The sequence below is a fragment of the Microtus pennsylvanicus genome, chromosome 1 (genome assembly GCF_037038515.1).
Source record: "Microtus pennsylvanicus isolate mMicPen1 chromosome 1, mMicPen1.hap1, whole genome shotgun sequence".
In the NCBI taxonomy this organism is placed as follows: Eukaryota; Metazoa; Chordata; class Mammalia; order Rodentia; family Cricetidae; genus Microtus; species Microtus pennsylvanicus.
In genome coordinates, this window is record NC_134579.1 from 211,804,243 (window position 1) to 211,816,880 (window position 12,638).

Here is a 12,638-nt window from a genome sequence, read left to right on the forward strand (position 1 = left end):
AATCATAGTCTGTTAGGCATGTTTTAGGGTCTTAGGGGATATTTTAGATCTATCTGAAAGAATAATGTCTTAATTTTATAGTGTTCTAACGCAGACCAAACTTATTCTTAAAGAAACTCCTGCAGGCATGGTAGTGCAAGCCTCTAGTCCCAGCACTAGAGAGACAGAGGCAGGTAGATCTTTGTGAGTTCAAGACCAGCCTGGTCTACATTGTGAGTTCCAGGTCATTTGGTTGGTTGGTTTTTTTGAGACAGGCTTTTTCTATGTAGTTTTGCAGCCTATCCTGTAACTCACTGTGTAGACCAGGCTGGCCTCAAACTCACAGAAATCCACCTGCCTCTGCCTCCTGAGTGCTGGGATTAAAGGCGTGCGCCACCACCGCTTGCCAGGTTAATTTTTAAAAAACCTGTTAGGAACCTTGCGTTTCACCTCCCTCTGGGTCTGGTATCCAGCAGGCTTGTAAAACCAAGGGGAGATGGCTGTGAGAGCTACCTCCAGTTGGTTTTGAGAAAAAAAAATGTGGGTTGATGTAATCAGGGTAGAATGTGGCAGCCATTCTACCCTCATTGCATCTGTCTTATAGAAGTCTGTGTATCAAAATTGAGGCTTGGGCTAGAGAGATGGCTCAGCTGGCAAGGTACCTGCCACATAAGCCTGAGGACCCAGTACCCATATAAAAAGCAGTCGTGATACATGTATGTAACTTCAGTGCTCAGGACTAGAAACAGGAGGATCCCTGGAGCTCATTGGTCAGCTAGCCTAGTCAAACAGCTTTAGGCTCAACTGAGGGATCCTGTCTCAAAAATAAAAACAAAAAACAGAAAACAAGCCGGGCGGTGGTGGCGCACGCCTTTAATCCCAGCACTCGGGAGGCAGAGGCAGGAGGATCTCTGTGAGTTCGAGGCCAGCCTGGTCTACAAGAGCTAGTTCCAGGACAGGAACCAAAAAGCTACGGAGAAACCCTGTCTCGAAAAATCAAAAAAAAAAAACAAAAACAAAAACAAAAAAACAGAAAAAAATGAAAGCAATTGAGGCTGACATTAATATCAATCTCTGATCTTCATATGCCTGTGCACCTACACAAATAATATGCTATAGCACATACCATACCACATATACACACGCCCCACATGCACACGCCATATACAGCATACATCACACAACACACACATACTGCATACAGCACACACCGTACCAGACAGACACATGCACACACGCACTCCAAACACACACATGCCCTACATACAGACCATGTACAGCATACACCACAGACACACACACACACCACACACCATGTATACATACTTCATACAGCGTGTACCCCCACATACACCAGACACACAAAGTTGAGGCTCTAAAAGCCACTTGCCATCATTTTCTGGACAGAGTGTTTCTTGGGGCCCTCTGGGCTTGGAGAGGTTTCTAACTCCTTTTGAGACTCTGGGAATCAGAAAGGGGATGGAGACAGCAGATTTGGTCCTTGTCTGTTCATGTTCTCTGAGCTGTTAATGTGTCAGACCCCATAGTCTACAGTAGCCTCAGGCCACTGATGCAGGCTTTAGAGACATAGTCCAACAAGGTAGTTCTTGTTCAACACAGTAAATTCATTATTGGAGGAGAACAGTCCTGTTTATCAGATAGGGGTGAGCAGCCAGTGAGGACCCAGGAAATGTCCTCAGGCCTGAGTGTCCCAGGGAGACCCACAAGGGGCTGCAGAGGGAGCCGTTAGGGAATGGCCTCAGGTGACACTGAGGACCCACTGCACCACGGCCCTGTAGCTAGCTAGCTCTTCTTGGAACAGCCTTATTTCTCAGAGGGCAGCAAGCCAGCCCTGTGGTCAGGGCTTGTAACCGACTGCTCCTGAGGAACGGGAAAGAAGGAGTCAGCAGGATGATTTAGTTGTCTGTCTGACAGAGGGAGAAATGGAACAGGGCGCTGGGTGTAGTGCCTGTACCTGTAATCACAGCGCTGGGAGGCAGAAACAGGTGATCTCCGAGTTAGAGGCCAGACCTGGTGGGCGGCACAGTGAGTTCCAGGACAGCCGGAGTTACACAGTGAGACCTCGTCACGAAAACAACAACAGAAAGGAAATAGGGATTTGGAAAGCAGAGAAAACGGAGCCAGGGGCTGTGGAACGGGAATGTACGTGGCTCAAGAGCGTGTGGAGCCCAGAGGGAAGAGAAGATGGTAGGATGGGGACAGCACCCCTCACCACCACCTCTCTGCTAATTGGTCACAGCGTCTTGGTCCCCATTTCCTTCCCATCTTGTCCCTCAAAGGGAAAGAAAGGCGCTGAGATGGGAAAGTGGATGCAAAATCCAGCCAGACTGTCCACGTCCCCTCAGTGTGAGCACGTCTGCTCACACCATGCCACGAGGCTAGCGCTGGCAGGAGGGTGCAAAGGTTATTAGCAGGGAGAGCTCAGGGCTGGGTACGTGGGTGGCGATGCCACTCACTGCTGATGGCTTCGGGACCGAGGGGGGCACACCTACCTTCTAAGTGACTCACAGTATTGACCTCACTTGTCCTCTTGGAGGCCAAAGTATTTTCTATCCATGATTTATACTGCTCTGGAATCTTGTGCCTGCCTTTGTTTGCTTGCTTCTTTATTTTACTGCGTTACTGGGGATGGGTTGTAGGACTTGGTGTGTATCAAATACATCTTTGATTCCCAGCTATGGTCCCCCTGCATTTAATAAAAAAAATCAAAAGTCTGGTTTTTAGTATTTTGGGATAACACTGGCTTGGGGCAGTGCAGTCCTGTGTAAGGGTATGTCATGGTTTGGTTTCCCAGAGTCCTGGGCTAGGCAAGGACTTTCATCCGGGAAACAGGAAAGGGTGATGGGTGAGAATAGGGATGGGAGGGGATGAGAACTGGACCGTGGGGAAGCGAGGTTCAGCTTGGCTCACCCTGACTACATCTGAACTCTGGTTGTAGCTGAGTCCCAGGGCTCAACGTACGCAGGCCTGGGGGTGGTTCTAGAAGACCCAGCTGACAATCTTGTTCTTGCACCTGCAGTATCAGGTAGACCTCGCCCAGCTGGTGACCCGGAGGCTGCAGGTCTCTGTGTGGCACCTAGGCACCCTTGCCCGGAGGGTGTTTCTTGGAGAAGTGATCCTTCCTCTGGCCACATGGGACTTTGAGGACAGTTCGACCCAGAATGCCAGGTGGTATCCACTTCGGGCCAAGGTGTGTCTTTGGGGGGCTATATTTTGGGGGGCTGTATTTTGGGGGCTGTATTTGTTACCTTTCTGTTGCTGTGAGAAAACACCATGGCCAGAAGCCACTTACAGAGGGTATGTTTTGGTTCTGGTGTGTGGTTCTAGGTGGATAGTCTGTCATAGCAGGGAGGACGCTTGGAGATCATACCTCAAGGGCAAGCCCGAGGAAGTGGATTGAGGTTCTAAACTCTCAAAGCCCACCTCGGTGACATGCTTCCTCAATCAAGGTCCCACATCCCCAAGGCTCTGTAACCTCCCCAAACAGTGCCACAATTAGGCACTAATAGTTTAGATTCATGAGCCTATGGCGGGACATTTGTTATTCAAACTACACAGGGCCTGAGAGCACCTAGTCACTATGAACTCATTTTTCAAAGGATAACACACACACACACACATGCGCACACGCACACACTGGCAGCATGAAGATGGCTAGGACATCTCTGACTGGCTACCATAGGGTCCCGCCCAGCCTCCTTTGGCGAATGGGCCAGCAGCAGAGTGCCACGCTAAGTCACCTCACGGGATGCCAGCTGGGAGTAGCACAGCACCCTGTCACTGAATGGGGTATGAATGTCAACAGGCTGCCATGGGGCTCTGGCACCAGGCTACTCGGGCTGGGACTTGCTTTCTAGACCTTGAGTGTCCCTGCCCCAGTTGGCACCGAAGGGCCTGTTGAATGTTTCAGTGCAGATGCTAGCTGGCCCAAGCAGGCTTCCAGAAGTCCTGGGTACCCTGAGGGCTGCTTCTCGCTTCTGGTGGCGGCAACCCTGACCTTCCCTCTCAGCACACTTTCCACACCTGGACGAAGGGCTGTCAGATTCAGGACCCTCTCCTCTCTGGGCTTTCCATTCACTTTCTGGCAGTCACTCAGGACCCGAGAAGTCACTTCTGAACGGTATCTCACAGGGCTAGACACCATGGCCTACAGAGCTCTCATGTAAGGTTTTAGAAGCAGTCTACCACCCTTTCTGCCCTCGGTGCCCGAAGGAGGCGCTGGCATAGAAGGGTAGCTCCAATCCTTACCGACCTAGAGCGGGCTAATGGATGGAGATGAATCTTGGGTTTTCAAGCCCAGTGCTGTCCAGGCCTCCCTGGGGCCACGCTGTTCCCAATGGCTTCTGACTTGCTAAGGTAGTGAATTGCTCCTCCCATGCTGAGGGGCTGAGGTGGCAGCAACGAATCTGGAGACAGAGGGCTAGTCCACCAGGCACCCCCATTCCATCCTTAGGCTTTGAGAGGGTCTATCGGGGTGGGGTGGGACAACCTGCATGGCACAGGTGGTTTTGAGATGCAGGGGCAAGATTCTGCTGAGCTCTGCCTCTCACCCTCAGGCTGAGAAATACGAAGATAATATTCCTCAGAATAATGGAGAACTTGCTGTTCGAGCCAAACTGGTCCTTCCTGCAGGGCCAAAAAAGCTCCAGGAGGCCCAAGAAGGTGAGTGATCTCCAGCCCCGTGAGCTTTTGTATGTGTCACTGTGCCCAAAATTCAGAGAGCAGGCAGTCTGAGGTAGGCAAAAGACTTCCCACTGTGCCCAAAATTCAGAGAGCAGGCAGTCTGAGGTAGGCAAAAGACTTCCCACTGCCCACTGGCCCCACATTCCAGGCCCTGTACGTGGGTGACCAGAATAGGCGAGGCCTCCAGTGCACACTTCATCCTTCCTAACCGCCAGTCTCTGGTGGCCCTGTTGAAGAGGGGGCCACTGTAGCAGCACACATGGGGAATTCCGGAACCAAGACTGCTTCTAGGGCCCTGGGAGCTGGAGGCCGAGAGAGGTCAGGATGGAGTGGGTGAAGGGCAGATCCTGGAACTATTTAACTTAGATAATATAAGGTATGCAGATACCGAGGGTAGAGAAGGACACGGGAAGACTCATAAACGACCAAGGGTCGTTCAGTGACTTTGGCAGGAATTGGAGCTCCCAGGGCCAGCAGCGTGTACCTGCCAGAGGTTGCCAGGACCTAGCTCAGCAGCGTATGGCTCCCTTCTCAAAGCACGGGCTACGACCAGCTTTGACGGCTTTCTCGCCATGGTTTCCCCAGTCCTCTGTGGAACAGCCACCTTCCTGGCATTTTACTGGTTCTTCCATTCTGTCTGCCTCAGGAAATGTGTGGGCAAAGCCGGTGAGGCTGTGGGTCCTCTCAGGGAGCTACCGCTTTCTGACTGTTGGTCCTGTACACTAACATATCAGGAAAAATATGCTTAACCCGAGTTCTGACTTTCCTTCCAGGCACGGGAGGTCAGTTATCGCTTAATGGTCAACTTTGTTTGGTTGTGCTGGGAGCCAAGAATTTACCCGTGCGTTCGGATGGTACCTTAAACTCTTTTGTTAAGGGGTAGGTATTGGATACCAGTGAGTATATACTGAGCATGGTCCAAAATCTGTAGGAAACATCAAAAAGTATAGACCATTTGAACTCATCTTATTTAGCTTTCCTATGAAAATCTAAAATAGTGCTTGCTGGTGAGATGGCTCAGTGAATAAAGACCTGGAACCAACCACACAGTGCAAGAACCAGCTTCTGCAAGTTGTTCTGTGTCCAACACGTGTGGCGTGTGCACTTGTTCTTACATGCATGCACATACAAAATAACAAAGTAATTAGATTAAAAAGAAAATCGAACAAAGCACATTTTTAAGGACCAAGCATTCCAAGAGATGAGGTTTGGTTATGCGTGGCACGGCTGGGAAGAGCGCATTTTAAACAGGAACCCAGACCTCGCCAGTTCTTGATAGGCCAGTAATCAGTTTTGAAATTGAGTGTGAAGTTCAGTTAGCATTTCCCTAGCTCAGCACCTGGTCTTGCATTAAGCATCACATGGTCACTCTGCCATTCCAGCCATTACCGGTGTCCGTGTCCCCAGAGGAAAACACTAATAAAGGCGTGAACCCCAGTCCCTGAAGCATGGGAAAAAATGGTGGCTTGTCAGGATAGAACCCCTTGCTACTACTACTGTGTACGCCCTAGGGCAATTTAGTTTTTCTGAATGTATCTTCCTAAGACTGGAACAAAATGAAGCCATGGATATACAGAGATCTGGTCCCTCAGCATTGGTTTCAATGGTGGCGTGGCCGTGAGGAGAGCTCACAGTGAAGGTCACGTTCCCCCCCCCCCCCCCCCGATTTCTAACTTACCCTAAATACCTGAGGTGGGATCCAGCCCTAAAAGGAAATAGGAATTCTAGGGAGGAGACAGGCCTCGATCCTAACCCAGTTCAGCGTAGAATGGGTTTAGGTGACAATGGGTACCAATGAGGAAGGGGGTCACACGCTGGGCTGTGGCCTAAAACTTCCTGTTTCCTTCTTCAGCTGCCTCACTCTGCCAAACCAGCAAAAGTTGCGTGTGAAGTCCCCAGTACTGAAGAAGCAGGCTTGTCCCCAATGGAAGCACTCTTTCGTGTTCAATGGTGTGAGCAGCTCTCAGCTGAGGCAGTCCAGCCTGGAGCTGACTGTCTGGGACCAGGCCATCTTTGGCATGAGTGACCGCCTGCTCGGGGGAGCCAGGCTTGGTACAAGTAAGTCTACTTTGTGGCTCTATGTCTCCCAGACTTTATTGGTGAAAATCACAGATTTATGTCCTTAGTGACTGCCCGACGTGGGTACCGATTTCAACAGTAGACGATTCGGCTGGCTTTGAAACTGCCCTGTCCCGTCATTAATGGGGATCCCCAAATCCAGGTTTAACTACACCAGAGAAGATAATACCACCAACTATTTCTGCAATTTAAATCAGATTTGGATCAGCTAAAGAAACAAAAGCTTTAGGGTTCACAACAGGCAAGGGACAGTATTTACTTTTGTCCTGGTGTCAGTCATAAGAGGATTATTTCCTTAAGAAAAATATCTCAGCCCAGCCAAACATACATCTGGAAGGACGTCACTGAGGGGCAGACAAGGGCACCATTCAGCACAGCTCACCCCGAAGGGGGCTGCTGGCATTGTATGGACAGCCTCCTACTGGGAGCGGGCAAGTTCTGTTCTCTCAGCGCGGCTCCCACATCTAAGACCTCCCCAGGCAGCACTGGCATCTCTCGCTGAGCGCCAGCTAAGAGCTACTAACCGAGACTGGAGTTGCATTCCTTAGGATGCAAATGTTTCAGAGTAAACCCTTCCTCTGAGAAATCTTTTCCGTGAAAGAACAGGGTCCCCAGCCCACCTTTGACCTCAGAATTAAGGGTCCATGACTCCCACTGAGAAGAACTGGAAGCTTGGAGTTCATTTCCTCTCCTTTAGAGCAGCGTTCTCAACCTTCCTAACGCTGCAACCCTTAATACAGTTCCTCATATGGTGACCCCCCCCAATCACAACATTATTTTTGTTGCTACTTCAGAACTCTAATTTTGCTGCTGTTATGAATCACAATGTAAGTATTTGTGTTTTCTGATGGTCTTTGATAACCCCTCAGGTTGAGAACCACCACTTTCAAGCATAGAATCCTAGGCTTTGGAGACTCCACTCTGAGGACACCCCAGCACATACCATCCTCACATCTCCTGTGCAGGGGTGTGGTGCCTCTTAGGGAGAGAAGGGGCTTCTCTTTAGCGCCCTTCTTAAAGGCTAGGAAGGGGAAAGGGGCGCTCTCACCCACCGCCTACTATCTCATTGCAGAAGGAGGCGCTGTGGGTTGTACGGACTCCTGTTCACAGTCCAAACTTCAATGGCAGAAAGTCCTGTCCAGTCCCAACTTATGGACAGACATGACCCTCGTCCTGCACTGAGGTGAAGCCAAAGGCCGACAGATCATGGCGGAATCTGACCCACCGGGGCACCAGTAACCGACTGCAGTTGTGTGGTTATGGCCACTTGGGGAGGTTACTGACCAGAAGTGTCCTGATTTCAATAAATGCTCAGCAGCGGCCTATGGCTCTCATCATTAACAAAAGTTCTGTGCTTCGCGTGTGTCTCAGAGAAAAGAGTGTGCTTAGTGTTGTCTGCCTGTTTCCTGTGGAAAGCCTCCCAGTGAAGGAGCCTGCCAAGACATCGTTCTGGTAAGTGTGCTGGGCATGTCTCCAAAGACCCCATGCAAGCAGACACAAGGCCTCGGAGAGCTTTTATTGTGCATAGGTCTGGTGTGGTGACGTCACATCTGAAAAGGACAGGGTAGCACAAAGCAGGAACGAGGCGCTCACCATAGACGGGTCGGAGTGTGAATGCTCTTGGTGTATTTTTTTAAATGAGAAACCGACAGGAAATTGAAGTGCGCACTTACATGCACAAAACCCCACCAACATTATGTACAGACATGATTACTGCAGTAGTTGGTTTCCAACTGCCCCATGTCAGATCAAGTGTCTCGAGTACACGGTTCTTAATGTTCTTTTATTCTGTAAAAGGTAACAAAATATACAGAACAAACTTTCCCTTTTGAGAACTAATGTTACAAACCCATATTATCATTTTATATAAATACTATTCTCTATAGCAGATCATTAGGTAGAAGTCCAACAATGTACGCTAACAGCAAGCACGGAAACCAAGTTTTCTAGCGGGAGGGTCCTGTACCGTACGCTCTCAAGGACCGCCGGGGACTCTGCCAGCGGTGTGGAGGAAGGAAACTGTGCGGGAGCGTGCTTTAGACTCAAATTGCAAAATCATTTTCACCCCTTAGAACACGGAGATGGATCCTTCATAGAAATCAAGAACAAAATCGATTTGAGCTCATTTCAAAACTAGAAAAAGTATGGCACCCAGGTGTGCGCCGCAGTGTGGTCCCTGCTGATGGTGAACCTTGTGTCACACGGGCCAGCCTGAAGTTATTTAGCCTTTAGAGGTATCCGAAATCCACTGTAATCCTGCTTAAAACAGGAAGTGATTCGGTAACTGTCATAAAAATCTGGCCTGTTTGGCACTATGATACAACTGGAAGTAACCAGGGGGGCTTCCACTGGGACCTGGTGTAGAACAGTTCTGCCCCAAAACTGCTCTTTGAGGGACTGGAACCTGTCAAGGGGGGTTCTAGACTTAAGAGTACTAAAGAGCCAAGGTGACACCCCTGCCATGAGGTGCCCTCCACCCTGGGTCGTGGTGTGGCGTGGCCTTTACATGGCCTCGAACTCGTCAATCCGCTGCTTGGTGTTGCCCTGCCTGATCTGCCGCAGGGTCTTGTACTTGTCCCGACCTTGCCGCATGTTCTCGTTGTGGATGATGTCATTGTGGGTCCTCTTATTCTCATCTCGGGCCTGGGACAACTCGTTACTCAGGGTCTGCAACATGAAGCAAGGATCTGTTAACCTACCTGTCATGATGCTAACATAGTGATCCCATGGAGTGACCAGGAGATGAGAATACGGATGGACAGGAGGGAAGACCCTCCGCCCACTCACCAGCAGCTGCCGCTGCACGCGCTCGTTTTTCTCGGCCTCGGTGATCCGCTTCTCCTCGTTGCGGTCACCCAGGATGCCCTCACTGGAGAGCTCAGCGCTGTAGCCCATGGGCTCTGCACCCTCGTCATGCAGCCCTTCATGTACGTGGTAATTCACCGGTTCGTACATTGGGGGTGGAGGAGGTGGCGGAGTCGTCATCACCAGGTGCAGCTCTTCCTTAGTTTTCACCAGGTCATCCTGGGCTTCTCTGGCCTTTGGAGAGGAGACCACAGGTCAAATGAGAACTCTTTCCCACAGCCTGTGTTGTAAGAAGTGGCATGGCCTACCAGTAAGGAGCCTAGAGATCCTGACTCTCCTCCCAAGTGCAGAGTCTGGACACTCTGAGTACCATGTCTTCCACCTAGACTCCTAGTCTCCAGCCTGGCAGCACCACCACCGGGAGAGTCTGTGCCTGCGTCTCATCCTCAGCCACCATCACCCTTCCTCTTAAAGAAGCCTTATAAATAAATGGCTTTCTTCACCTGCTTGCAATGGGCTGGAGAACATATATGGTATAGATGGGAGATACAGGCCCAGGGCAGCCCCAGAAAGGAACCCCTAGAAGCAGGACATGTGGGAAAGGGGCCTACCAAAGCACAGTGTTGAGTCCATGGTAAACACCGTATCACCTAGATGTCCTGGAGGACATGGGGATAAAGGTGGATCCAGGCACTCTTTCAGCCATAGCTGACTGACCCTAGGCAGGACACAACACTGCTGCTGCCCAGTCTGAGGAGCCTGGAGCCCTACAAGGTTCTTCAGGACATTCCAACTGTCACATCCTGCTTCAAAGCTCCGTGACCCCTGCAGGGGGGCACCCAAGCAATTAGAATCAAAAACTCATTCTAGTTAGGGTGTCTGATCAAGGCTGAAGCGCGTGGGAGGCAGGAAAGGAATAAGCAGGCCTTTGTTCCTCTGCTAAGGCAATGCAACGCTGGCCTGCTGTTCTACCTCTTCAACCAGGTCAAGATTTCCATCTCATTAACAGAGAAGCCATCTGCAAAGGGTTCTGAGAGGTTCCAGAAGCTTGTGATGTGACCTGCAGCTGAGCTAGAGCCCTTCGCAAGGCTTCCCCCACCCCATGGCTACGCAGGGTCTCCGGGGTCAGACTCACCCGGTGCTGCCACTGCTCCACCTCGTCCTCCTTGCGCCGCCGAGCCTCCTCCAGCAGTGCGATCTTGGCAGTGTACTCTGCCAGCTCGGCCGCCTGGAAGAGAGGGTGGAGTCACTCCTAGGATCCTTCTGGCAGAATCCATCGGTGAACCAACATTCACCGACAGGAATGAATGGCCTCCCCGGCGATGGCCTGCGCCCCCTCCTTCATGGCCAGGAGACCCTGCCGGCACCTCCCTGACTGGGGATGCACATGCGTCCAGCCCACCCCGCTCCCTGCGGCTGCAGATCTGCTTACAGCCCTAGCCGAAAGCTTTGCAAAGCAGGTGTCGCTTGCTTGGCTCCCCAGGAACAGCCTCTCCATAATTCAGCATCCTGAAACCAGGCAATCCTACCAGCTGCTCCTGGCTCTTTATCTGATCCTGTGCCTGTCTCTCCAGTTCCTCCTTGGCCCGAAGGGCAGCCACACGGTCGGCCTCCAGACGCTCAGACTCCTCCTGGGCTCGCCTCCTCTCTTCCTCCAGCTGGAGGGCCTTCTCAATCTGCTCCGAGAGCTCTGCAGGGAACATGGAGTCAGAACTACTCAGACTCCCAGGCAAGAAATGACCTCAGCCTTCCATTCCCACTCCAGTAGGCTGAGGGAGACTGAGTGAAAACTGAACCCCAAACCCCCGAGTCCTAGACTGAGTCAAGGGCTTGTGAGCAGGGACACCTCAGGGCTCATTCCTGCTGATGACCTAAGTGTGTGGAGACCACCGACGACACCCTGTCCCTGGGTGCACCCGCTGCACCCTAATGGCCCCACAGCACCCTCACCAGCTCCACCTCATCTGCACACTGGCTCAGACACAGAACCGGCCCGTTGGGATCTCGCAGGCCCCAGCAAACACCATCTCCCTTCTATTCTAAGTGTCTTATAAGGGCAGGGCTGCTCCTGTGACCAGGGACGGATGGTGGAGGTGTCACAAGCTGGCTGTGGCAGCTGAATATGTGCTAAGGGGATGTGGTACTGAGTCTAAAAGGTGTGGGAGTAATGTGTCCCACATCTCTGTCCTCACTGGAGCTTGACTGCAGGCTGCCTCTACCTCTCACTAAACAGTCTCAGGAAAGTAGTGGAAAATCAAATATGACAGGCGCAGACATTTAAAGCACAGGACCGCTGTCTAATCTCAATGACGGCACAGTCATCTATCTTAGGTGGTTGTGTTGAACAGACACTCTTGATCAAGTCCCCTCTTGGCTGCAGGCCAACCCCAGTATGACTGTGGGGTGGGGTGGGGTGGGAAGGGGCGGGCAGCCCGAGCTCCTGACCTTTCTCGGCCCTCTTGGTCTTCTGCTCAAAGTCCTGCAGCCGAAGCATCAGCTCCTCCTTCTCCCGCAGCATCTGTTCTTTCTCTCTCTCCACGGTTTCTCTCCTTTTTTTCTCCGTTTCCAACTGTTGTCTGGTAGAGGGAAGATGAAGGGGAGGATGAGGCAGGCAGCCCTGGACCTGGACACAGCTGCCGGCCTGCTACATCTCTGTTCTCTTGGGAGCCTGGATGGTTGATGACACACTGGTGGCAGGGGTTCCTAGGGACAGTTCCTGTCCAGGCCCGGGCTCTTTGGCCACTCACCGCTCCAGCTGCTTCTGGTGCTTCTCCTCCCGGGCCTGGGCCTTCATCTGCTGCACCTCGATGGTGTCGGGCTTCCTGCGGCGCATGTACAGCTCATGGTTCCCCATGCAAAGCTGCAGAATCCGCTTGTTGATTCTCAGGCGTGGGGCGTAGAACACGAAGTCCTATGAAACAGAACAGGGTGGCCTGGTTGAACCCAGCTCCTCCTTTCCCAAGACCACACTTCAGACTTCCAGAACCTTCTCGAACGGGCCAAATGCCACAGAGGATGGGGCCAGAAATGTTCACTCCCCATGGGGCGTGTGTGTGGTCTGTGTATGAGCA

General features: G+C 51.6%; 2 protein-coding genes across 2 annotated transcripts in view; one reads left to right on the forward strand and one right to left on the reverse strand.

The window, feature by feature from the left end:
* The window catches only part of Sytl3 (synaptotagmin like 3), a 67,749-nt gene extending 59,670 nt beyond the window's left edge, over positions 1–8,079 (forward strand). Inside the window, exons 12-16 of the mRNA XM_075959296.1 lie at positions 3,020–3,190; positions 4,557–4,662; positions 5,457–5,562; positions 6,536–6,741; positions 7,835–8,079. Of these exons, the coding sequence (XP_075815411.1) occupies positions 3,020–3,190; positions 4,557–4,662; positions 5,457–5,562; positions 6,536–6,741; positions 7,835–7,944 (699 nt within the window). The 3' untranslated portion in view covers positions 7,945–8,079. The remainder of the gene's footprint in view (positions 1–3,019; positions 3,191–4,556; positions 4,663–5,456; positions 5,563–6,535; positions 6,742–7,834) is intronic.
* A 447-nt stretch (positions 8,080–8,526) lies between these two features.
* Ezr (ezrin) overlaps positions 8,527–12,638 on the reverse strand; it is a 41,525-nt gene continuing 37,413 nt past the window's right edge. Inside the window, exons 8-13 of the mRNA XM_075950606.1 lie at positions 12,315–12,478; positions 12,013–12,143; positions 11,097–11,257; positions 10,703–10,795; positions 9,550–9,801; positions 8,527–9,429 (exon numbers count right to left, since the gene is read on the reverse strand). Of these exons, the coding sequence (XP_075806721.1) occupies positions 9,265–9,429; positions 9,550–9,801; positions 10,703–10,795; positions 11,097–11,257; positions 12,013–12,143; positions 12,315–12,478 (966 nt within the window). The 3' untranslated portion in view covers positions 8,527–9,264. The remainder of the gene's footprint in view (positions 9,430–9,549; positions 9,802–10,702; positions 10,796–11,096; positions 11,258–12,012; positions 12,144–12,314; positions 12,479–12,638) is intronic.